Genomic DNA, 24514 nt, shown 5'->3' on the forward strand with positions numbered 1-24514 from the left:
TACTGGGTGGACAGTATCTCTCAGTCTGTGGGTGGCTTTTTATCCTAGGCACTATTTCCTTTGAGGTGCAGAAGCTTCTCAGCTTAATATAGTCCCATCTGTTTACCTCTGCTTCCACTTGTTTGAAAAGTGCTGTTTCCTCCTTGAAGAAGACTTCAGTCTCAATATCATGGAGTGTTTTACCTACATGTAGTGCTATATGCCTTATGGTTTCAGGCCTGATATCAAGATATTTAATCATTTAGACTTGACCTTTGTGCATGGTGTAAGATGGGGGTATGAGTTTGCTTTTTCGCAAGTAGCTAATCAGTTGTGCCAACACCATTTGTTAAAGAGGCTTCCTTTCTTTACTCCATCTTTTGATTTCTTGTCCCTTTCTCAAATATTAGTTGATTGTATGCCTGGCAACATTCTCTGAATACTTAAGTCTATTCTACTGATCTGAGAATTTGTCTTTATTCTAATACCATGCTGTTTTAATAACTACTGCTTTGAAATAAAATTTAATATTGGGAAGAGTAATGCCTCTCATTGTCTATTTGGTTAAAATTGTGTTGCCATGTCAATTTATACTGATGATTCTTTAGTACTTATAATCATTTGTATTTATTAAGTACACTATTATTTCTGTAAACAAACTTTAAATATAAAGTAAGAAAAGTTTAACTTGTCTTTTGTTTATTTACTACTTAAAACTAGATCCCTTTATTATTTTGAGATAAAAATACATACTTTTAATTTCAGTCTTGTACATTTTGTTCTTAACATATTTTTCTTTTGTTTCTATAATCTTTAAGAATATTTACACATAAAATCACATGATTCAAATGACAATTATATGTGCCTATGCTTAGTTAAAATTTTTAGTTATTTTTAGTTAAAATGAAACATATAAAATAAAATTATGATAAATACCATTAAATAAACTGCTACATTGTTCATCTCCATCGACACAGTCTCCACCAAAACAGATCCACTTATCAGAATTTCCACATGGTCGACCATTATGAATATATGTGTCTTCTGGGCACTCAGTATGTGAGCCATTGCATATCTCCGGTATATCACAGTTGCTTTTGGCGTGCCTACATATTGCTGAAGAAAACTGATGAGCAGAGGTAAATCATATTGAGTAAAGGAATTTTTGACATAGAAAATGTAAATAATTATAATTTTAGTCAGTAGGTAAAATAAAACATTTCAAAGTTTCTTACATGACAATTGACACAGCACTCTCCCACATCACATTGACCGCCTTCTATGAATTTACAGTTTGGCGTGCAGCATGTGTTTGCTGTAATCTCACAATCCTGAAAAACAAACCATATGTTCTGAATTAATTTTCAACTTCTATTTATATTGCATATATATAACACATGCAATATATATAAAAACATAAATAATATACTTTGTGATCGAGCACATTGTATAATATACAGCAGTTAGACATTGAGAAACAGAAAGGATAAGCATATTTACCTGTCAACTGATTTAAAAATCTGTTAAATTGATTTAATAAGTCTGTTAATTGATCTAACAAACAATAATTGATTATCTGATATTTATTAGTCATGAATTCTTATTGCCTAGAGTAGTTTTAAAAAAGTACTTTTTTATTGAAATTATTGAAATAATTTCCAGAGTTGAGGGCAGCAAGGACCCGCTCAAGTTATGAAGCTCACCACAAAGAGTGGTGAGTGCAGTGAAAGAAATAACTACGCTGAGAACTATCAAAACAATATCAGTGAGTAAGGGATGTAGAAAGCCAGGCAGGAGGTGGGGGAGGGAAGAGATGGGGACATTGATGATTGGAAGGTTGCCAGAGTGATGGGGGCGTTTTGTTATGACTGAAACCCAATTACAATTATGTTTGTAATCACGGTGTTTAAATAAAACAATTAATTAATTAATTAATTAAAATGTTTTTGGTAGGGCTTGAGCGGTGGTGCAAATACGTGGTAAGGCTTTTGCCTTGCTGGTGCTAGCCTAGGACGGACTGCGGTTCAAAACCCAGTGTCCCATATGGTCTTCCAAGCCAGGAGCGATTTCTGAGCGCATAGCCAGGAATAACCCCTGAGCATCACCGTGTGTGGTCCTCCCTCCCAAAAAGATCCCCCAAAAATATCGGTAGCAGTACTTTTTTGTAAAAGTCTTCTAGCGTACAAAAGCTAAGATATTAAAAACTGCCTCTTTCAGACAAAATATACATACAAGAAAAAAGTTATGTTTTATGAATTTTATTTTAGTACTTAATAAATGTTAATATTTAGTTATTAATAAAATACTAATAAGTACTGATATTTTAACTAGTTTTTACTTTTATAGGATATTACAGCTTATTTATAATTCTTCCCATATGAATAGATAGTAACTGGCAATTTTAAAAATAATCTAAATGTATGCAGCTGGAGTGAGATACCACAGCAGTGGGGAGTTTGTCTTGCATGTGGCAGATCTGGGACTGATCTGGATTGGATACCAGGCATCATAATTGATTTGCGGAGCCTTCCAAGAATCATTTCTGAACACAAAGCCAGGAATAACCCATGAGCGCCACCAAGTGTGGCCCCCAAACCAAAGCAAAACAAAATAAAAATAACCTAAATTTAATCACTCATGTTTAATTATATATTATTTTATTCTATAAGCCATGCATGATTGGTAGCGTTATATGTTATTATTAAGCTACATAATAAAAATTAAGGGAGGAAAAAGTTGAAGAAGTAATACATTTTCTCTCATATTGAAATATATACAACACATAATATTCATAGATGTACTTTTTAAATCTAAGGAATTTTAAATGGTGATAAGGCAAAGTTTTTTCAAAAATTTGCAAAAGTACTTTGAGTACTATTATAGCATAATATTATTTATTAAGAACAGGATACATTTTATTGCTTTCAATAAAAATGTTTTGCTCTATTTGCATTATTCTTCTTACTATTGCTATCACCATCTCATTGAGTTTGAGGTCCAGACATTTGCATGAACATTTAATGAAAATAAAAAATGATCAGACCTGAACATCAAACCCAGTGTCAACAACAACAGAATCTATATACCTAATCCATAGAAAGCTTTACAAGTAGGGATCGGTTTATCTAGTATTCTGATGGGAAAAGGAGGGAGAGATGGAATGCTTGTTGGGGACATGGGTGGAGGGAGAACATCACTGGTGGTGGGAATGACACTGATTCATTGTAACTATGAATCTTAAATATTATTTGAAAGATTTGTAATTCACTTTGACCACAATAAAATTTAAAAAATGCATTAATATGCATTTAAAAATTATTACAAAAATTCTGGTAGTAATATTTTAATTTGATATTGACTTAGACTTTTATTAAATATTCAATATACATACAGATATTTTCAATAACATATTGATGCATTTTTATTTGTGCACAAATTAGCAAAAAAGCATTAGTAATGGGTGTTTTGGAATAATTCCTTAAATTATTTCACTCTGAAAGCTGAAACTCTGATATGTTATCAAAAATTGCATAAAAATGTTTAAGTCATTTAAGTTAATGTTTTAGTCATTAAATATGAAACTAATTATCAGATTAAAGTGAGAGATATAAAATAATAAAATATACTAAAAATAAAATAATAAAAATAGTTTATAATTATTTATAGTAGCCACTACTATAGAAAAATACATTTCACATTGTTTATAAATTAGTAAATAGTAAAATGTGTGTATCAGAAAAAAATTCCACCATCTAGATATCTAAGAAAGTGTTTCAATATAGTGTTTTTCTCAGTATATACCACCAAAATATATGTAGCTATGTAAACTAGAGATCATTGCAAATGAAAACTTTAAAAAATGTATTTCTTATTGAGAAGGACTTCAATCAAGGACTTTAATAACTGAAATAGATTGCATTTATATATTTCATTTTTCTTTGTCCCTGTTTCTATCACATTCTCTTTGCAATCTTTTATCTGTAGTCTTTCTACCTTTCTCAATTATAAAAGCTTTAGATTTGTTGTGTAGACCTCTAAACTCCCTGAAATGCTTGGGACTATGCGATGCCAAAAATTTAACATAGGGGGTCAGAGAGATAGCACAGTAATAAGGCATTTGCCTTGCACATGAGCAACCCATGAGGCATTGGTTCAATTCCTGGCATCTCTTTTGGTGCCCTGAGACTTCCAGGGGTGATTTCTGAGCACAGAGCCAGGAGACCCCTGATGGCTGCTGGGTATGGCCCAAAACCAAAAACCAAAAGAAAATAAAAGAGAATTGAACCTAGTCTGACTTATGTTAACTATGCGCTCCAACTTCTGTACTTCCTCTGTCTCTCCAAATTTATCTAACACTTATACAGGTCGGAAAATAGACATATTTGATGATGCACGGCTTAAATGCAAATGTGTCTTTTTTAAATGGCAAAGATCCAAACAAAACACACCATATAAGAACAACACCAAGACATATAATGACCTAAATAGCAAAAACCAAACAAACAAACAAAAAAGAAAACAGAGAGAGATGGACTCTTTAAAGCAGAAAGGGAGAAGAAAAATTTTAAATATAAAAGAAAGAACATGAGAATCAAACCAGATCTCCCATTTGAAATAATCCAGACAAGAATGGAATGACACATTTCTATGACTAACTGAAAGAAATTTTCAACATAGGGTCCACTACCCCACTAATGCTCTTTATATGGGAGGGAGAGAGAAAACATTCTTAGACAAAAAAGAATTTACAAGTCAACTCTAAGTGAACTACTCAAAAATCAATTATATGCACCAACTAGCCATTTGTAACAGCAACAGCCATACACAATATAATGGCACAATAGTCCTTTCTGTCAATAATTTCCTTAAATGCTAATGGAATAAACTCTCCAATCAAAAGGCACAAAGTAGCAGGTTGAATCAGGAAACAAAACCCAGCCATCTGAGGCTGGGTTTTAAAATTTCAGGATACTTAAAATTTCAGGATAAACACCAGCTTAGAGTAAAATGAACAAAAACAATTATACAAGCTGCTGGAAAACAAACAAACAAACAAACAAAAACCTGGGGCAGTCATACTTATATCAGACCAAATTTCATTCAACCTCAAGAAAGTAGACACAAGGATCTACACTCTTTGTTGACGAGGGGACCAATAAACCAAGTAGTAGTAACTCTGATCAATATATATACAGACACACACACACACACACACACACACACACACACACACACACACACAAATGTAGAGTCAGCAAGATATGTAAGGCTTTAGCTTGCTAACATAGAGAAACATATGGACTAAAAAATGATTGTAGAGGGAGATTTTAACACACCACTATTGCCACTGGACAGATCCACTAGGCAGAACCCTAGTAGATGTAAGAAAAATAAAATAGAAACTATAAATGCTGAGGCTATTTTATCATCCCCCAAAGGATGAATACACATTCTCCTCAAGTTCACATAAAATGTTTATAGGATAGACCTTAGGGCACAAGTCTAAATTACATAAATCCACAAATATAAGAATTATACTAATTATTATACCAATTATATCAGATCACAGTGCACAGAGATCAAGACTGATTTCAAGAATATGTGGAGAAATCTAACACCTGGAGACTAAACAAAATGCTGCTCAAAAACAACTACACAAAGACTAAATCAAGGATGAAATAAAGAAATTTCTGGAGATTAATGATAATTAAGAAACAAATTATCAAAATCTATAGTAAACTGCAAAAGCAGTAATTGGGAGGGGAGTCATAGCAATACAACCTACAGAATAAAAGGAAAAAAATACAAAACCAACAAAAAAGAGCACACCTTAAATATCTGGAAAACCAATAATAAGGAAACAAAATACAAGCAGAAGGAAAATAATGATAAAAATTAGAACAAAAACAACAATATCGAAACAAGGAAAACAATACAAATAATTGATGAAACCAAGAGCAGTTTTCTTAAAAGAATAAACAAGATATGATTCTGCTGTGTGCTTTGGCACTTGGAAGTCTTTGTAAGCTGCCTCTTCTCTTTTCTGCTGTGTGCTGGACCTTGAACCACTCCACCAAGATTATTCCTGAAGGCAATTCCTCAGAGGTGAGCTGTCCAGAGTTGTGCACAACTCTAGCCAATGAATCCCAGAATGACACATAGAAAATAGGACAGTACAAACATGACATTGGGGAGACAACACAGGCCAAAATAATGCAGAGAGAATAAAAATGACAGCTCTGATAATCCATAAAGAGCCAACCACCTAGTTAGCCTCTCAGATAAGGAGTTTAGAGAAGAAATATGGAAGATCCTCATAGAAACCAAAGAAAGCTTGGGTCAAGCTGAATGAACCACATATAGAATCAAGAGCATATGAAGATAGAAATAAGAAAATTCCAAACTGAAATGTCAGGACTAAAAAACTTAGTGAAAGAAATACAAACCTATATGGAAAGCTTCTCTAACAGAGTAACAGTAGCTGAGGACAGAATCAGTGAGCTGAAAGATGAGATGCACAACTTCATACAAGAGAAGATATTGGAAAAAAAGAAAGCCTTAAAGGAAATGATCAATGGAAAAAAATCCTCAAAGAATGTGAACAGACTTGGGGCTGGCGAGGTGGCGCTAGAGGTAAGGTGTCTGCCTTGCAAGCACTAGCCAAGGAAGGACCACGGTTAGATTTCCCAGCGTCCCATATGGTCCCTCAAGCCAGGGGCAATTTCTGAGCACTTAGCCAGGAGTAACCCCTGAGCATCAAACGGGTGTGGCCCAAAAAACAAAAACAAAAAAAAAAGAATGTGAACAGACAAAAATAGAAGTCTTCAATAAACTCATAAAAACAACCTAAAAATCATTGGAGTCCCAGAGACCCAGATATAAAATCCCCAGGAAAAATGAACAGTCAAGGACATCATTGTGAGGAAAAGCTTAGAGCTAAAAAGTACATGAAACCAAATCTGGGATGCCCAAGGAGTACCAGATAAAAAGAGACCCAAAGAATAATGAAAAACAAAAACCCAAAGAAAAGCAGTCCAAGACACATCCTAGTCACAATGATGAATCCCACAGATAGGGATAGAATACTGAAAGCAGCATTTCAAAATGGTAAATTACATTCAAAGGAGAATCCTTAAGGTTTATAGCAGACCTGTCACAAGAAACTCTCAAGGCCAGAAGGCAGAGGTGGGATGACCAGCCAGACTCACATTCAAGTTAGCTTCATGTGTGAACAACAGATTAGAAACTTTACAGATTGAAAATCAGACTTAAAATAAAACTGAAAGGTCTACTTTAAAACAAGAGAGACTAACAGACGCACCAAAGTCCTATGTAAAGATGACAATAAATCCCATGACAATTATCTATCTCAAAATCAATGGACTAAATACACCAGTTAGGAGACACAGAGTGGCAAAATGGATAAAATGTTGAATCCATCCTTATGCTGCCTACAAGAAACACATCTGAATAGTCAGAACAAACATAGACTCAAAATCAAAGGTTGGAGGAAAATCATTTAATCAAACAATTCCCTTATAAAAGCTGGAGTGGCCATATTATCAGATGGCACGAAGCTAAGACTTAGGAAAGTTATAAGTGAAAAAGATGAACATTTTGTAATAATCGATGGATATGTACAACAGGAAGAAATGACACTCCTAAACACCCAATGCTCAACTAGCAAAATATATAATACAATTGTTGACAAATCTGGAAGAAGACATCAATAGTGTAATACAACAATAGTGGAAGACCTCAATACCACCTGTCATCCAATGACAGGTCAACCAGGCTGAAACTCAACAAGAATAAGCTAGCTCTGAAAGAAGATATGGAAGAAACAGCACCCCATTCCCAGAAAAAGTGGATACACATTCTTCTCCATTGCACATGGGTCATTCTCCAGAATAGACCACATGCTTAACCATAAAATATATCTCCATAAAATCAAGAAGATAGAAATCAATCACAATGCTCTGAAATTAGAAGTGAACTACAAAGAGACAAAGAACAACTTTAACACCTGAAATTTAAACAGCTCAATACTGATCAACCAGTGGTCAGTGATGAAATCAAAGAGGAATCAAATGTATCCTGGAAACAGATGCAAATAAAGACATAATGACCAGAATTTATGGGACAGAGCAAAAGCACTAATAAGAGGAAAATTTACACCTTTGCAAGCACACATCAGGAAAGAATGGACCTACATAAATAGCTTAATGACACAGCTTATAAAATTAGAAAATGATCAACAAAAGAAACCAAAAAAAAAAAGGGGAGTCTGAAGGAAGTAATAGGGCTTAAGCAGAAATCAATAAAGTGGGAATCCAAAATTAATCTGAAATATCAAAGAAAGTAAAAGTTGGTTCTTTGAAAAATAAACAAGATTGAAAAACAAAAAAAGGGTGGGAGAGAGAAACTTAATAAACCAGATAAGAATTGAAAAGGAGGAGATAAATATAGATACTACAGAGATTCAAAAGCTAATCAGAGACTATTTTGAGACAGTTTATGCCAAAAAACATGAGAACCTGGTAGAAATGGATAAATTCTTGGATTCATAATTTTCCACGGTTGACCTAAAATGATCTAGCATATCTAAAGAGATGTATCACTATTAAGGAAATTAAAATAGTAATCAAAACTTTTCCCCAAAACAAAAGCCCAGGGTCAGATGAATTCATTAATGAATTCTTTCAAACCTTCCAAGACGAAATATTGCAGTGCTTTACAGGCTCTTTAAGAATTAAAAATAAACACTTCCAAAATTTTTTTATGAATCTAACACCATTGTGATACAAAAAGCAGAAAGAGCCCCTGCAAAGAAAGAAAACTACAGACCACTATCCCTGATGAACACAGATGCAAAGATCCTCAACAAAATCCTGGCAAATAGGATCCAATGCCTCATCACCATGACCAAGTAAGTTTTATTCCAGGAATGCAAGGTAGGTCTAACATATATAAATCAATCAATGTAACACACCATATCAACCAAAGGAAAAACAAAAACCATATGATCATATCAATAAATGCAGAACAAGCATTCACCAAGGTCCAACACCCATTCTTGAAAAAAAAAACTCTCAACAATATGGAAATGAAAGTAATTTTATAGCCAAGGCCATCTACCAAACCAATAGCAATTTGTTTTTGGTTTTTGGGCCACACCTGGTGACAACAGGGGTCTTCTGCTCTGAACTCAGAAATGGCTCCTGGCTCAGGGTACCATATGGGACATTGGGGGATCAAACTGCAGTCTGTCCTAGGTCAGCTGTGTGCAAGGCAAACACCCTATTGCAGCTCCACTACTCTGGCCCCACAAATATTCTTAGTAGATATAAACTAAAAGCATTTCTCTAAAATATGGTACAAGACAAGTCTGTCCCCTCTCATCACTTCTATTCAATATAGTGCTGAAAGTTCTTATTATAGCGATTGGGTAAAAAAAAAGATATCAAGGGCATCAAGATAGGAAGCAAGAAGTCAAGTTCTCACTGTGCAGATGTTTGCAGACATGCTACTATATTTAGAAAATGCTACTCTACCAAAAAGCTTATAGAAACAATAGATTCATATACCAAAATGGCAGACTACAAAATTAACACTCAAAAATCAATGGCTTTCTTATACACAAATAATGATAGAAAAACAATGGACATCAAAAGAAACTATCCATTCACAATAGTACCACACAAACTAAATACGTATGAATCAATTTAACTAAATAGGCAAAGGGTTTATGAAGTGAAAACTACAAAACCCTTCTTCAAGAAATAAAAGAGGACACAGGAAAATTGAAATATATACCCTGTACCTGGATTGAAAGATTTAACATCATTAAAATGGCAATAGTTCCCAAAGAATTGTACACATTTAATGCAATTCCACTAAGGATACCTATGACATTATTCAAAGAAGTGGATCAAACACTCCCAAAATACACTTGGAACAATAGTCACCCACGAATAGCTGGAGCAGCTCTTAGGACAAAGATTATGGGAGACATCACTTTCTCAAACTTTAAATTTTATTACAAAGCAATAGCCATTAAAACAGCATGGTATTGGAATAAAGACTGACCCTCAGATCAACAGAATGAACTTGAGTATTCAGAGAATGATCCCAGACATATAATCAATTAATCTTTGATAAAAGGGAAAAATTCAAAATGATGCAAGGTAATAGTATTTAAAAATTGTTTGACAAATGGTTAGCCACATGTAAATAAGCAGACTGATACGTCCATCTAACACCATGCATAAAGGTCAAATTCAAATGAATTAAAAAACCATATTATCCGGTTTGAAACAATAAGATATATATAGCAACATGTAGCTAAGTCACTCCATGATATTGAGACTAAAAGCATCTTTAAGGAGGAAACATCACTCTCCAAATAAGTGGAAGCAGAGATAAACTATGGGACCTTATTAAGCTGGAAATCTTCTGAACCTTAAAAGAAATAGTGATGATGTTACAAAGGCCACCCACAGATACCCAATACCCATCAGATAAGGGGCTAATATCAAAGATATACAAGATACTGATAGAATTTAACAAGAAAAAAATCTAATCCCATCAAAAATTGGGGGAAAAAATGAAGAGACTTCCTCAAAGAAGAAATACAAATGGCCAAAAGGCACATGAATAAATGCTTCACATCACTAATCATCAGGGAGATGCAGAAACTCTCATTCACGACCAGTAGGAATGCTATCCAATCCATTCTTTATGGAAAACAACATGGAGATTCCTCAAAAAACTGTACCTTGGGCTCCCCATTATGATCCATATATACCACTCCTAAGGATATACCCTAGGAACACCAAAAAGGCTAAAATTAGAAGATAGATAAATAGGCAAAAATTTTGCACTCCATAATAAAGTTTAACTATCTAGTATTTATAAAATACTCACAAAGGTTAACTTCACAAATCCTAAAAACTCCATCAAAAAAATGGGGGGAGGATATAGACACTTATCTGAGGAAGATCAACAGATAGTCAACAGACACATAAAAGAAAGGTCCATCTTCACTTATTATTACGAAAATCCAAATCAAGACAACAATGAGATAACTTCTTACAACAGTGAGGATGACACATATCAAAAACATTAAAAATACTGGGGAAAATCTCTGTTGATGAGACTATAGTAAGAAAGAAATTCTCAACAACTGCTTGTGGAAATGCTGCCTGGTGTAACCCCCTAAGGAAAACAGTATGGAGGGTTCTCAGTTAACTCAAATTATGCTGCTATATAACCCAGAAATTCCTCTTTAAGGAATCCCCAGGTGAAAAGAACATTATTCCAAAAGGATATATGAACACCATTATTCATTGTTGCACTCAGTATAATAAATAAGGCTTGAATCAACCTAGATGTTTAACAATAAATGAATGAATCATGAAGATGCTGCCTGTATATACAATAGAATACTACATAGTTTTAAGGAATGATGCAATATTGCAATTTGCAGAAACATTAATGGAACTGGAAGATACTGTGTTACATGAAGTAAGCCATTTGAAAAAGGATAAATATAGACTGATATCATTTATATATGTACTTTAGAATATCTGCATGAAGAAATGCAATGGGCTACATGAGAGTTTCCTTGAACATCTTTGCTCCTAGTGTATAGCATGGAGAAGGAAAGAAATGAGTGTAAGAAGAGAAATACAAATATGAAAGGATGAGAACCAGTGGTCTCAGGTGCATCGGTAGTCTTTTTTTGTTTGTTTGTTTTTTGGCCATACTTGGTGACACAAAGAGGTTGCTCCTGGCTATGTGCTTGGAAATTGCTCCCGTCCCAGTGAAACCATATGGGATGCCGGGGATAGAACCCAGGTCCTTCCTGGTTCAGCTACATGAAAAGCAAATGCCCTCCAGCCCCATCATTGGTAGTCTTAAATATCGAAGCCAACAGCAATAACAATAGAATTGAAACCCAAACTTATCAACCTAAACTTAAAATGGACTTGTTATACCTGCAGGATGGGTAAAAAGAGGTGTTTTGGAATGCACGTGGGAAACATTGGTGAGGGGAGATGGACACTGGTAGTGGGATTGGCCCTGATCATTTATGTCTGAAATCCAACTATGAAAGACTTTGCAAATAACAAGTGTTTCAATAAAATATTTTAAAAATAAATTGGAAAGCTCATAGGTTAGAATACATAGGTCAATACTACCCCAGCTAGGCAAACAAATCCCCAGGCTAACATCTTGTTTATATCCTGATTGCAGCATTGCATTCCCAACCCCAGAACACCAAACTGTTTATCTCCTGCTTGCAGCATTGCATCCCCTACCCCAGGCCAACATCCTGTTGCATCCTGCTTGCAAACACCATAAGTCCTTATTAGGTATAGTTTTCCCATGACCAATCAATCACCTAGTGCCCCATAAGCAATAATGTAATTGTATAGCCAGTTCCTTCTAAGGTCACCTCGCCCTTTTGAAAATTCTCTAAAGTGGGTATAGAAGTAAGAATGTAAGTTGGGCCATGGTCACTAACTGTGCTTGGTTGACCCCAGCATGCTAGTTTGTGGCTCTTTGCTTAATTGAAAAAAATATATATAGGTTAAAATAATGAGAGAATATACTTGATAGGAAATATAGCCTATATCCTATAGATAACTTATCTATAGGATTAAAGCTCTTGAAACAAATGGATTCATTGGTGGTGGAAATGTTATATTGGTGAGGGGTGAGTCCTTTTTCATAACTGAAACACAACTATAAACATGTTTGTAAACATGATGCTGAAATAAAGATATTAATTTAAAATATCCTCTACACAGTTAGCCTATTGTGATAATTATACCTTGAGTTTGATAAAGTAAGAAAAATGACAAGGGTATGGTGTAAAACTAATAATTACATAATTTGGGTATATTTTTTCAAATTAATACCAACCTCCTCGGACCCACAGTCACAGTCTTCACCCTCTTCCTTTAGGCCATTGCCACAAACCACAACAATTTGCTGATCTGATGAAACTAAACGTGGCTTATTTTGAAGACAGTTTGACTCTGGCATTGAAATAAAATGTGCAAAATCTTCCAAGCTGCAGTTACTAAAGGTCTTCACACCACTAGAATGACTGAAATGACATGAAACTTCAAATTTTAATATGCTGAATCCATAACTTGGCTAGACTTCATAACATTACATAGCAGACAACTTATTCTATTTTATTAGTGTAATATTTTGATTTTCTGTGTATAGGAACTCAACTATGCAATAATATATTGTAGACAATGATATATATATATATACACACAATAAATTGTAGGAATAAGTAGTAATTGGTTTCATTCACAGTACTTACTCAGGTGTATTCTCTTGTAGCATGTAGCCAATTTGTTTTCCTTTAATCAACTACTAAATGTTTAATAATCATATAGTAAGCATAAAGTGGATTTTCTCTCCTCATATTTATATTTAGTTAATATGGTATGGCATAAAATGTATAAACACCCAACATAGTATACATAAATAAATAGTATTTTTCTTACTCAAAATTTCACTTAAATTCTAGAATACAAGTATTATTTATATAGTGTTAGTGCTAAGGTAACCTTTCTAATCATACAACCAAAATATATCATTTTTAAAAAACATTTTTATCAGAGGCCAGAGCAATAGCACAATGTGTAGGGCATTTGCCTTGCATGCAGCCTATATAGACTTGATCCCCAGCATCATATATGGTTCCCCAAGCCTACCAGAGTGATTTATGAGCACACAGCCAGGATTAATTCCTTAGTGCAGCCAGGTGTAGTCCCAAAACAGAAAAGGTTTTTTTTATCATGATTTAGGTAGTATGATTTCAATATCAAAGTGCCTATGAAACATGACACCCTATCCTGTTAATTCTAGACAACTTCCCTCCCATTCACCACCAGTATATTTTGATTGGCATTTATTGTTTAAGTTGCTTACCACTACCTTCCTTAGTCCCACCTATGTGCTCGCTCCTTCACCTATCATCCCATGTTACTTCCAATCAAGTTATTTATTCTCATCCTTCTCTTCCCCCAAGTCTGAACTCTCAGATTTGAATCCAAGGTTTATTTTGTTATGTTTCTTTTTGAGTCCTACCAGGGAGTACTCAGGGTTTACTCGTCTTTGTGCTGAGGGATCTCTCCAGGCAGCCTCAGTAGACTATATTGGGTCAGCCATGTGCAAGACAATAACACTGTGCTGTCCAACAACAGTTTATTCTTGTTTATTGTCCATCCTATTTTTTCCTCTGTATTATACAGTTAAAGAAGATTATTTTATATTTGTACTTCTGCCTCTAGCTTATTTTGCTCAACACAATAAGATTTATTCCTTCAACTTACTCCTAGTTACAGGACTACATTTTTCTTGTGACTTCATAAAATTATATTTTGTAACCACAACAAATTCTTTGCTTTTTTTATTGCATGACATGTGTATTGTAATTCACTTTACTTAGCATTTTAATTATTTCATTAAAATTTATATGAAGAACGATAGTTCATCTTTTCTCATTTAGTTTATATAAGAAAATTGTAGCATATGTATATACACATTTATACTGCATTTGTGTATATAATTCCAATGGAATTATCTGTTGGGAACTTGTTTTGTTCCCAGACCTTATTTGATGTAAATGATGCTTTGATGAACTCATGTCCTTTGGGTTAAAGTTTTAGGTTCTTGGTATTATGCCCAGAAGTGGAATGAATTACAGAATAACATAGAAGCATTACTCTTACAAATTTTTGAGAAGTCTCCAGATATTTAATTTTTTTTGTCTTTTTGATCACATCTGGTATTTTGCAAGGCTTGCTCATGGTTGTGTGCTTAGGAATCACTCCTTGAGTGGCTTGGGGACGTTGTGGGGATAAATGTTGTTTGGTTGGATTATGCAAGGTGAAAGTCTTTCTCCTCTGTACTATCTCTCCAGCCCAGGATTTAAAATAAATATAATAACTTAATAGACCACTAATATCTGTGTGAGCATGCGTTTATAAACAGTGGATTCACCTCTGAGTGCCAAGCCTAAACTGTAAACAATTTATGTCTAAAGTGTATACAGACCCTCCTATATACTATCTCTCCTCCCCACTTTTCAGAAATCCTTCTATCCTTTAACCCCCTGATCATGATCCGATATCCCTCCTTATTTATCTCTCTTCACCCTCAGTTCTTAACTCATTATATATGGAGACCTATCTCCTCCCCCCAACAAGCCTTCACCCAGCTTCCAAAGCAAAAGGACACCCCCTCAGCCCCACATCTCATGCCCCAACAAGAAACTACAACCAACATTCCTGCTGACTCATGCTGTGTGCCTTGTTTTCACCTCCCCAAATGTGGACTGTAGCATGATACTGGATTCAACTCCAGAAGGATCCCCAGAGCAAGATCTCTACCTGATCCCTTTCTGCTGCAAATCATTTATCAAACTCAACAGGATCAGGGTGTGTGATGAAAATGTGCCCTGATTCACCCCCCACTAGAATATCTCAAAAGACAACGGGAAGCCTATATTTTCTTTATATATACCTCTATAATAATACCTTGAGTTTGCTTATTCCCCAAAAGAGGGTATTCTCTTACTTCACTGTATTTTTCTCCAAGTTTTAAATTTATTTTTTTCTATTATATATAATATATATTTATATATATATTATTCTTTTTCTTTTTAACTTCATATGTTTTGGTACTTCTTAGTATGAAAACCTACGAGAAAAAGTCTTTTCTGGAATAAAAAAGCTCAGGTCAAAACCAGGGCACAAAGATTGTGTAGCCTGAGGTTCTTACCCCCAAATAAACCAGCAACATAACATGGTACCATTCCTTTTTGCAAAGGCATACTAAAAACACGGGAAATCTTATGCATAGAAACAAGTACTTATTTACTAGGGATAAGAACCCATGCAGTTTATAATACAGGGTCACCTCCCACCCTGAACATGTGTCATGTGGACCCAATTTAGACTGTGTGATCAGAAAGTGACTGTCTAATCCGGAGCCCTAGAGCCCAGATATAGAATTGACACAATTCTCTGCAACAGCACCAGGAACCAAACTACCCCTGGGAAATTCCTAATACCACTCTAGCAACAACTTGACCCAGTTTTGATATGACATCCGGACAAGGAGGAAACGGCAACAACCTGATCTAAGAGAAAATTGTCTTATTTAATCACCTAAGAGTAAGATGCAATCAGAAGACATGTCATCTTTTGATCTGTGCAAAAACCAAGATTGCTAACTACAGAAGACTGACCTTGACAACCATGACTGGGCAGAACTTATCGTGGGACCAATAAGAAAGACCGTAGCCTAGGCTTTGGCCTAGGATTTATACAATAACCAAGATCTCTAATTCCAGAGATCTGACTTTGACATCTACGACAGAGCAGATCTTCTGGAAACACAATGAAGGACTCTATCCTAGGCTCCTCCTAGGATCTGTGCAAACATCAAGACCACCAATTACAGAAGCAGATTACAACAGTGATAGAACAGAACTGCTAGAATTCTAAAGATGCTATCCTAAGTTTCATCCTATGACTTGTGCAAATACCAACATATCTAGTTAGAGGCCTGATACTATTAGCCACAACTGAGCAGAAAGTTTCCTGGCACCAAAAAAATCCCTTGTGGTGTGAAAAGGAGCTTATATGGAGTCTGTAATTATTTCCATGACAATATGCTTCAAGGGTAGAGAAACCCTGGATCTTTTAAGCCAAGGAACTTCCCTTTCTAATTTCCCCAATATTTACTATGCTTATGCCAAAACAAAACAAAACAAAACAAAACAAAAAAAAACCTTTTCACACAAGACTTCTTTTCTTTTTTCTTTTTTCTTTCTTTTGGTCTCGTGGTTATTGTTTGGTTGTTGTACTTTCTGCTGTGGTGCTTTTTTGTAGCTGTTGGTTTTGGTCTTTTGTTTGATTTTTGCTTTTTTTGTATTTTATTTGGTTTTGTGGGTTTTTTTTGCCTTTCTTTTGTTATAATTTTCTTCTTTTTTCTCCTTCTTTTTAAATCAATATTTATAACCTCTAGATGGTCTTTTCCCAGTTTTATGTTTTTGGTTTTTCCTTTTTTCATCTTTTCTTTTATCTTAAACAGAACCACATAACTTGAATTTTCTGATTCTACCTCATAAATTGAGGGGGAAATGGATGGTATCAAAATTAAACATTCATATGAACATTGAGTAGAAAATAATTTATCAGACTTAAAAGCCAAACCCAAAGTCAATGAGAACAGAATCGATACCCAATCTTCAACAAGCTGTACACAGAAGAGACCAGTTATACTAGCAGACCAAAAGGCAAAAGAGGGGGGTGATGGGAACAGGGTTGGAAGGGGGACAACACTGATGGTGGGGATATCCCTGATTAATATACCATTATGTACTTCAAGTATTACTGTGAAAGACTTGTAATTCATCTTGATCACAATAAAAATTATTAAAAATATATATATTATTTTGTCAGTGTCATTTATTGCATACAGAACATGTTTTGGGATGGTGGTTCTTTTTTTTTTTTTAATTTTTTTGGGGAGGTTTTGGGCCACACCCGTGCTCAGGAGTTACTCCTGGCTATGCGTAAGAAATCGCCCCTGGCTTGGGGGAACCATATGGGACTCCAGGGGATCGAACTGCTATCCGTCCTACGCTAGCGCTTGCAAGGCAGACACCTTACCTATAGCGCCACCTCCCCGGCCCCAGGAATGCTGGTTCTTAACTTAAATTTGTATTATCATAAATAGTACTGGCATAAAAATGCTATAATTATGAAATTTATAATTTGATGATTTATATAATTAAGTTACTCACTTTATTAAGCAATAGATTTTAAAACTACTTATTTAGGTCATAAAATGTTAATCATATAAGGACCATCAGAAACAAATTTTAGAAAAATTTACCAGTTTTTATTTTGTTATCATAATCTGGTTTAACACATACTTTGGTTGATCATATTCACTATCATGAAAATGGAGAGGGGAATGCACAGCAGATAACATTTGTCTTGCATGCAGATGACCTGAGTTTGATCCTGTCTTCCATATGATGATCTGGGCCAGCCAGGACTGATATCTGATCACAAACCCAGAGTAACTCCTGAACACTAACTGCTGTGTCCCCAAAATAATAACAACAAATAAAATTTTTTAAAAATAAGGATGTGAAATTAACAGTTCAGATGTGTTATATGCAATATCAAAAAAAGGAAAGAAATTGGTAGCAATATTACTAAAAATAAGACTACACAAACACATAAGCTATATGTTAACTTGTTTACAGTATATACTATTTTTAGAAATGTACTTAATATCTTTATTCATAGCAAAATAGCAATTATGACTTTTTCTATTTAGCAGATTTTTTACTTCTGCCTTGCATGGGTTTTCTGTTGTATTCTTCAATCTTTTCTTTATCCTTGGAAATAGAGCCTTTGATTTTAATATGAATGTATGGCTTATATACAAAACTTACTTTTGTTACTTTTTTCTTCTTAGAATTAATGATTGGTTTTATTAAATTTTATTGAATTACAATCACAGATTTATGTCAATTATTTTAGTAAAAATATAAGGTGCAACTGTTATGTGAAGCTGTTTTTTTAAAGATATTGAGCAGGGACAATTTAAAAATAATGATGCAATTATTAAGTAACACTACAGACAAAGGTTTGGAAATTGGTTCAGAATTATTATGACTTTAGGGCTGGAGCGATAGCACAGCGGTAAGGTGTTTGGACACTGATTGAATCCTGACATCCCATCGGATCGCCCTACCCCAATAAAAGTATCATTATGACTTTAGATTCCAGTAAATAATGTGACAATTGTGTTTTTATGGCATGTTTTATTCATTTGGTGACTATAATTTTAGTTAGCAGTAATTAAAACTTTTATTAAGGAACCTGATTTGAATTTGTAAATAAAACCTCTAAGTAGAAAACAAAGTAAAATTACACTGTAATTGCCACAATTGCCACACAATCATTAGAATACTAATTAACCAAAGTAAAAATGAAACTTATCTTTGTTATAATATATGATTATAATAGAATTTCTGTAGATTTAAGTAAATATAAATGCCAAATTTTATCAATTCAATACAAATAGAATATTGGTGAATTCACATTTCAACATTCATTTCCTTACTATAAGATGCAAAATAAAGACAATAATATGCAAGTTTCTATTTAAATTACATAGAAAATAATTTAAGGCAATATATTTTTAGACTATAATAAAAACACTCAATAACTTTCTATTCTTTAATTTTTTTCTAGGTTTAGGTTAGTGTTAGGGCTAGGGTAGGATTTAGGGTTAGGTTTAGAGTTGGGGTTAGATTAGGGTTAGTGTGTTATTGTTAGGTTTAAGTTAGGGTAGGCCAAGTTATAGGGTTATTTAATGTTAGGGCTTAGTTTAGAGTTGGAGTTAGATTAGTGTGTTATTGTTAAGTTTAAGTTAGGGTAGGACAAGTTATAAGGTTAATTAATGTTAGAGTTATGGTTAGAGTTAGGATAGGGTTAGGATTAGGGTTAAGTTCAGGGTTTATTTTTTATTAATTTTTACTTTTTTAAATTTAATATTCATGTTTTTTGTTTTTGTTTGTTTGTTTGTTTTTGTTTTTCAGTCTTTGGGTCACACCCACAGCACTCAGGGTCACTCCTGGCTCTACGCTTAGAAATCGCTCCTTGCAGGCAGGACTATATGGGATGCCAGGATTTGAACCAATGACCTTCTGCATGAAAGGCAAACGCCTTACCGCCATGTTATTTCTCTGGCCCCTAATATTCATGTTTATAAAAATTTTCTCACTGGGATTTCAGTCATAGAATGTATACCACCCTTCAACAGTACTATCTTCCACCACCAGTGTGCCTCCATTTTACTCCCCAACCCAATAGACAGGCATTCTGCCTCTCTCCTTCACTATTATTTTTATGGTAGTTGTTATTGTGGTTAATGCTCTAAATACACTCACAGCCCTTTGTGGCAAGCTTCATGTCATGAGCTGGTCCATCTGGCATTCAGTTCTATTGTCTCTGGGTGCCATACAATCTTTTATTTTTCTTATATCCATCAGATGAGTGAGATTATTCTATATATTCTTCTGCCTCATTTCACTCAGCATAATAGTCTCCATGTCCATCTAGGTATAGGAAAATTTTATGACTTCCTTTTTACTTATAGCTACATAGCATTCCATTGTTGGGCACCTAGGTTGTTTCCAGATTTTTGTTATTATAGTGCTGCAATAAACATAAGTGTACAGAGGGCATTTTCATATTGTGTCTTTGTATTCCTAAGGTATATAACCAGGAATGGTATTGCTGGATCATATGAGAGCTCAATTTTTGGCTTTTTTGAGGAGTACCCAGTATGTTTTCCAGAAATGGTGGACTAGCTGGCATTGCCAGCAGAAGTGAATGAGAGTTCCTCTCCTATATCTCCCAGCACTGGTTCTTATTCTTTGTGATGTATGCAAGTCTCTGCGGCATATTTTGATTTTCATCTCCCTGATTAGTGATGTGAAAATTTTTTTCTTGTCCCTTTTAGTCATCTGCATTTCTTCTTTGAGAAAATGTCTGTTGATTTCTGCTCCCAATTTTTTGATGGGGTTAGATATAATTTCTTGGTACATTCTGTTAATACCTAATATATCATGGATGTTAGCCCCTTCTCATATGGGTTTTTGGTGAATAGTTTCTCTCATTCTACGGGTGGCTTTTGACTCTTAGTCACTATTTCCTTTGAGGTTCAGAAGCTTCTCAGTTTAATGTAGTCCTATTTGTTTATCTATGCTTCGACTAATTTAGACTGTGGTGTTTGCTCCCTGAAGATGCCTTTGGATTCAATGTCATGGAGTGTTTTATGTACATTTTCTTCTCTATACCTACTAAATACTGAGTCTTATATCAAGGTATTTAATCCTTTTTTTGTTTTTGTTTTTTGGGCCACACCCAGTGACACTCCTGGATTACTCCTTGCTATGCATTCAGAAATCGCTCCTGGATTGGAGGACCATATGGGATGCTGGGGAATTGAACTTCGCTCCCTCCTAGGGCAGCCATGTACAAGGCAAACACCCGACTGCTACACCACCTCGTTGGCCCTGAAAAAAAAATAGATTTTTATAGCAAATTGGTAGGCTACAAAATTAACAAATAAAAAATAAATGGCCTTCGTATATACAAATAACAATAGAGAAGATATGGACATTAAAAAACAATCCCATTCACAATAATAATATAAAAACTCAAATAACTTGGTGTCAACTTATGAGTTGGAGCATCTATACAAAGAAAACTACAAAACACTGCTTCAATAAATAAGAGGGCCGCAAGGAAATTGAGGTATATAACCCAACCCAGGAGCAATTTCTAAGGAGTAACCCCTAAGTGTCACCGGTGTGGCTCAAAAAACAAAACAAAAAAAAAGTTTTTATTCTTTTAAGAAGATTTTTGGTAGAGTGCTTAGGGTTTTCTAAATATTGTATCATGTCATCTGCAAACAGTAAGAGCTAGACTTCTTACTTTCCTATCTACATGCCCTGGATATCTTTTTCTTGCCTAATTGCTATGGAAAGTACTTCCAGAACTATGTATGTTGAATAAGAATAGTAAGAAGGGGCAGCCTTTTCTTGTCATATATATATATATATATATATATATATATATATATGACAAGAAAAAAATTTAAACACCTTGATTACATATAAGATTGTGTTTGGGTTTCAGTCATGTAAAGAACACCACCCATCACCAGTGCAACATTCCCATCACCAGTGTCCCGAATCTCCCTCCTTTCCACCCCACCCCTGCCTGTACTCTAGACAGGCTTTCTATTTCCCTCATACATTCTCATTGTTAGGATAGTTCTCAATGTAGTTATTTATCTAACTAAACTCATCACTTTTTGTGGTGAGCTTCATGAGGTGAGCTGTAACGTCCAGCCCTCCTCTCTTTTGTCTCTGAAAATTATTATTGCAAGAATGTCTTTCATTTTTCTTAAAACCCATAGATGAGTGAGACCATTCTGCGTTTCTCTCTCTCTCTCTCTCTGACTTATTTCACTCAGCATAATAGATTCCGTGTACATCCATGTATAGGAAAATTTCATAACTTCATCTCTCCTGACAGCTGCATAATATTCCATTGTGTATATGTACCACAGTTTCTTTAGCCATTCGTCTGTTGAAGGGCATCTTGGTTGTTTCCAGAGTCTTGCTATTGTAAATAGGGCTGCAATGAATATAGGTGTAAGGAAGGGGTTTTTGTATTTTCTTGTCATATTTTAGAGGAAAGTATTTCGTTTTTTTTCTCATATAGTATACTACTTGCAATGAGCTTAAGGTAAATGGCCTTGTATATATTGAGAAAAATTCCTTTTATTTCCATCTTGTTAAGATTCTTTATATGATCCCATGTTTGACCTTATCAAATAATTTCTTTGCATCTATTAATATGATCATTTGTTTTTATTTTTCTCATTGTTGATATGGTGTATTACATTGATTGAGTTATACATGTTAAAATCCTTGCATCTTTGGAATGAATTCTAATTGGTCCATGGTGTATGACCTTTGGATGAGATGTTAAATCCTGTTTGCAAAGATTTTGTTGAGGATCTTTGTATATGTGTTCATCAAGGATATTGTTCTGTAGTTCTCTTTTTAAGTGGTGTCTTTGCTTTTGGTATCAGGATGATGTTAACTTCGTAAAATCTATTTGAGAATATTTCTGCTTCTTCAATATTCTGGAAGAGCCTGACAAGTATTGGCAATGGGCTCTCTTTAAAGGCTCGAAAGAATTCGCTAGTGAATCCATCTGGACTTTTGTTTTAGGTCAGACGTTTGAATACCATTTTGATTTGCTCAATGGTGATAGGCCTAATAATTTTCATTTTTAAAAGGAACACATTATACCACAAAGAAAACACCAACACCAGAAACAGCAGCATAGAGAGAACAGGTATGTAATCAGACTTCTACAACAAAGGCCCACAATAATCCCTTAGAGATCGTATACAGGAACACAGGTATAGAACACCACGGGAAATCACTGACTGCAATGGAAACATACCATAACACTATGTTTTAATGCCTTTATCTTACTATATTTTAAATAACCTCTCAGCTTTTCTGTCCACAGGCACCCTTGGAATCAAAGGGTGGACAAACTAAGATGGCAGCTCGGGATACCACACGAGATATCATACCTAGCTTGCACTACGAGATGGCCACGAAAAAACTCTTTAACATATACTTTACCTCAAAGTTATACCTTCTTTTAGGAATTGAAGTACGTGACCAGTCAGATCACTGAAGCAGTAACTGCGATGTACAGACTTAAACTACAGGCTCTATTCATCAAACACATTCAACCAAACCAGCATTCCCTTGCTATTCTCTCCTCTCTTCTCTCTACTTTCTTTTTTATGTTTTTTTCTTTTCTATTCTTCTCTTTATTTTTCCTTTTCTCTTCTCCCTTTCTTTCTAATGTATTTTCTCTTTTCCTCCTTCATACCCCTTCCATATACCTTCCCCTTTCTCCCCTCTGGAAATCCAACTATCCCTTCATCCCTCAATCCCATCCAGATCTCCCACCATATTAAAACTCTTCACACTCAGTCCTTAATCTATTAGGCATCAAGATCGACCTCCTACCTAACGAACCAGTACCCAGCACCCAGGCGAGGGGACACCCAGTCAAACCCATACCTCGTCTCCTGCAAAGAAAGACAGCCAACTCCCCTGCGGACTCATGCTGCGCAGCCCTCCCTACCAACTCCCCCTAACGTGGACTGTTTCTTGAAACCGGAACTAGGTCCAAAAGTATCCCTTATGCAAGAACTCTTCCAAGACCTCCCTGCCGCAAATTTTTACCAATCTGAAGAAGATCAGGGGGTGTGATAGAAAGATGCCTGGGAACCCACATACCACAAGAAAAACCCAAAAGACAATGGGAAAACCTGTACTTCCAACATAAGCATAAGACCTACACCACCTCTTTACCTGCTTTCCCCCAAATGTAAGGTAGTCTTTTGCATCACTTTGGTCCTGTAAAAACTTCACTAACTCATTTTATTTCTTTTTTTTTAAATGTCTGTCCTACATATACACATGTGAGCACATACATTTTTATTCCCCCCTTTTTTTAGGTTTCTTTCTTTCTTTTTTTTTTTTTTATTGTTCTTGGGGATGTGACCTGTTTCTCTTGTCCCCTCTGTCCACCCCCAAATGCACCGACAATATAATGTAGCACCATTTCTCCCTGCAAAGGCACACTAAAAAAAGGGGAAATCTTACATATAAAAAAAGAGCTCTTATCTACTAGAGATAGGAACTCTTAATTGGTTACATTACAGGGATATCTCTTACCTTGAAAATATGTCATGTGGAATCAACTTAGACCTCAGGTGATTAGATATCATTCATCCAGCCTTGAACCTGGATCCCAGACATAAAAACGGCACAGTTCTTCACAACAGCTGCAGGAAACAAATC

At 34.9% G+C, this 24514-nt stretch overlaps 1 protein-coding gene across 1 annotated transcript in view; it reads right to left on the minus strand.

Annotated features, from left to right (window-relative positions):
• LOC126007256 (disintegrin and metalloproteinase domain-containing protein 2-like) overlaps positions 1-24514 on the minus strand; it is a 130988-nt gene that overhangs the window by 46194 nt on the left and 60280 nt on the right. Inside the window, exons 12-14 of the mRNA XM_049772713.1 lie at positions 12910-13096; positions 1215-1310; positions 916-1105 (exon numbers count right to left, since the gene is read on the minus strand). Coding sequence (XP_049628670.1) covers positions 916-1105; positions 1215-1310; positions 12910-13096 — 473 coding nt within the window. The remainder of the gene's footprint in view (positions 1-915; positions 1106-1214; positions 1311-12909; positions 13097-24514) is intronic.

Source organism: Suncus etruscus, chromosome 4 (genome assembly GCF_024139225.1).
Source record: "Suncus etruscus isolate mSunEtr1 chromosome 4, mSunEtr1.pri.cur, whole genome shotgun sequence".
Taxonomy (NCBI): Eukaryota; Metazoa; Chordata; class Mammalia; order Eulipotyphla; family Soricidae; genus Suncus; species Suncus etruscus.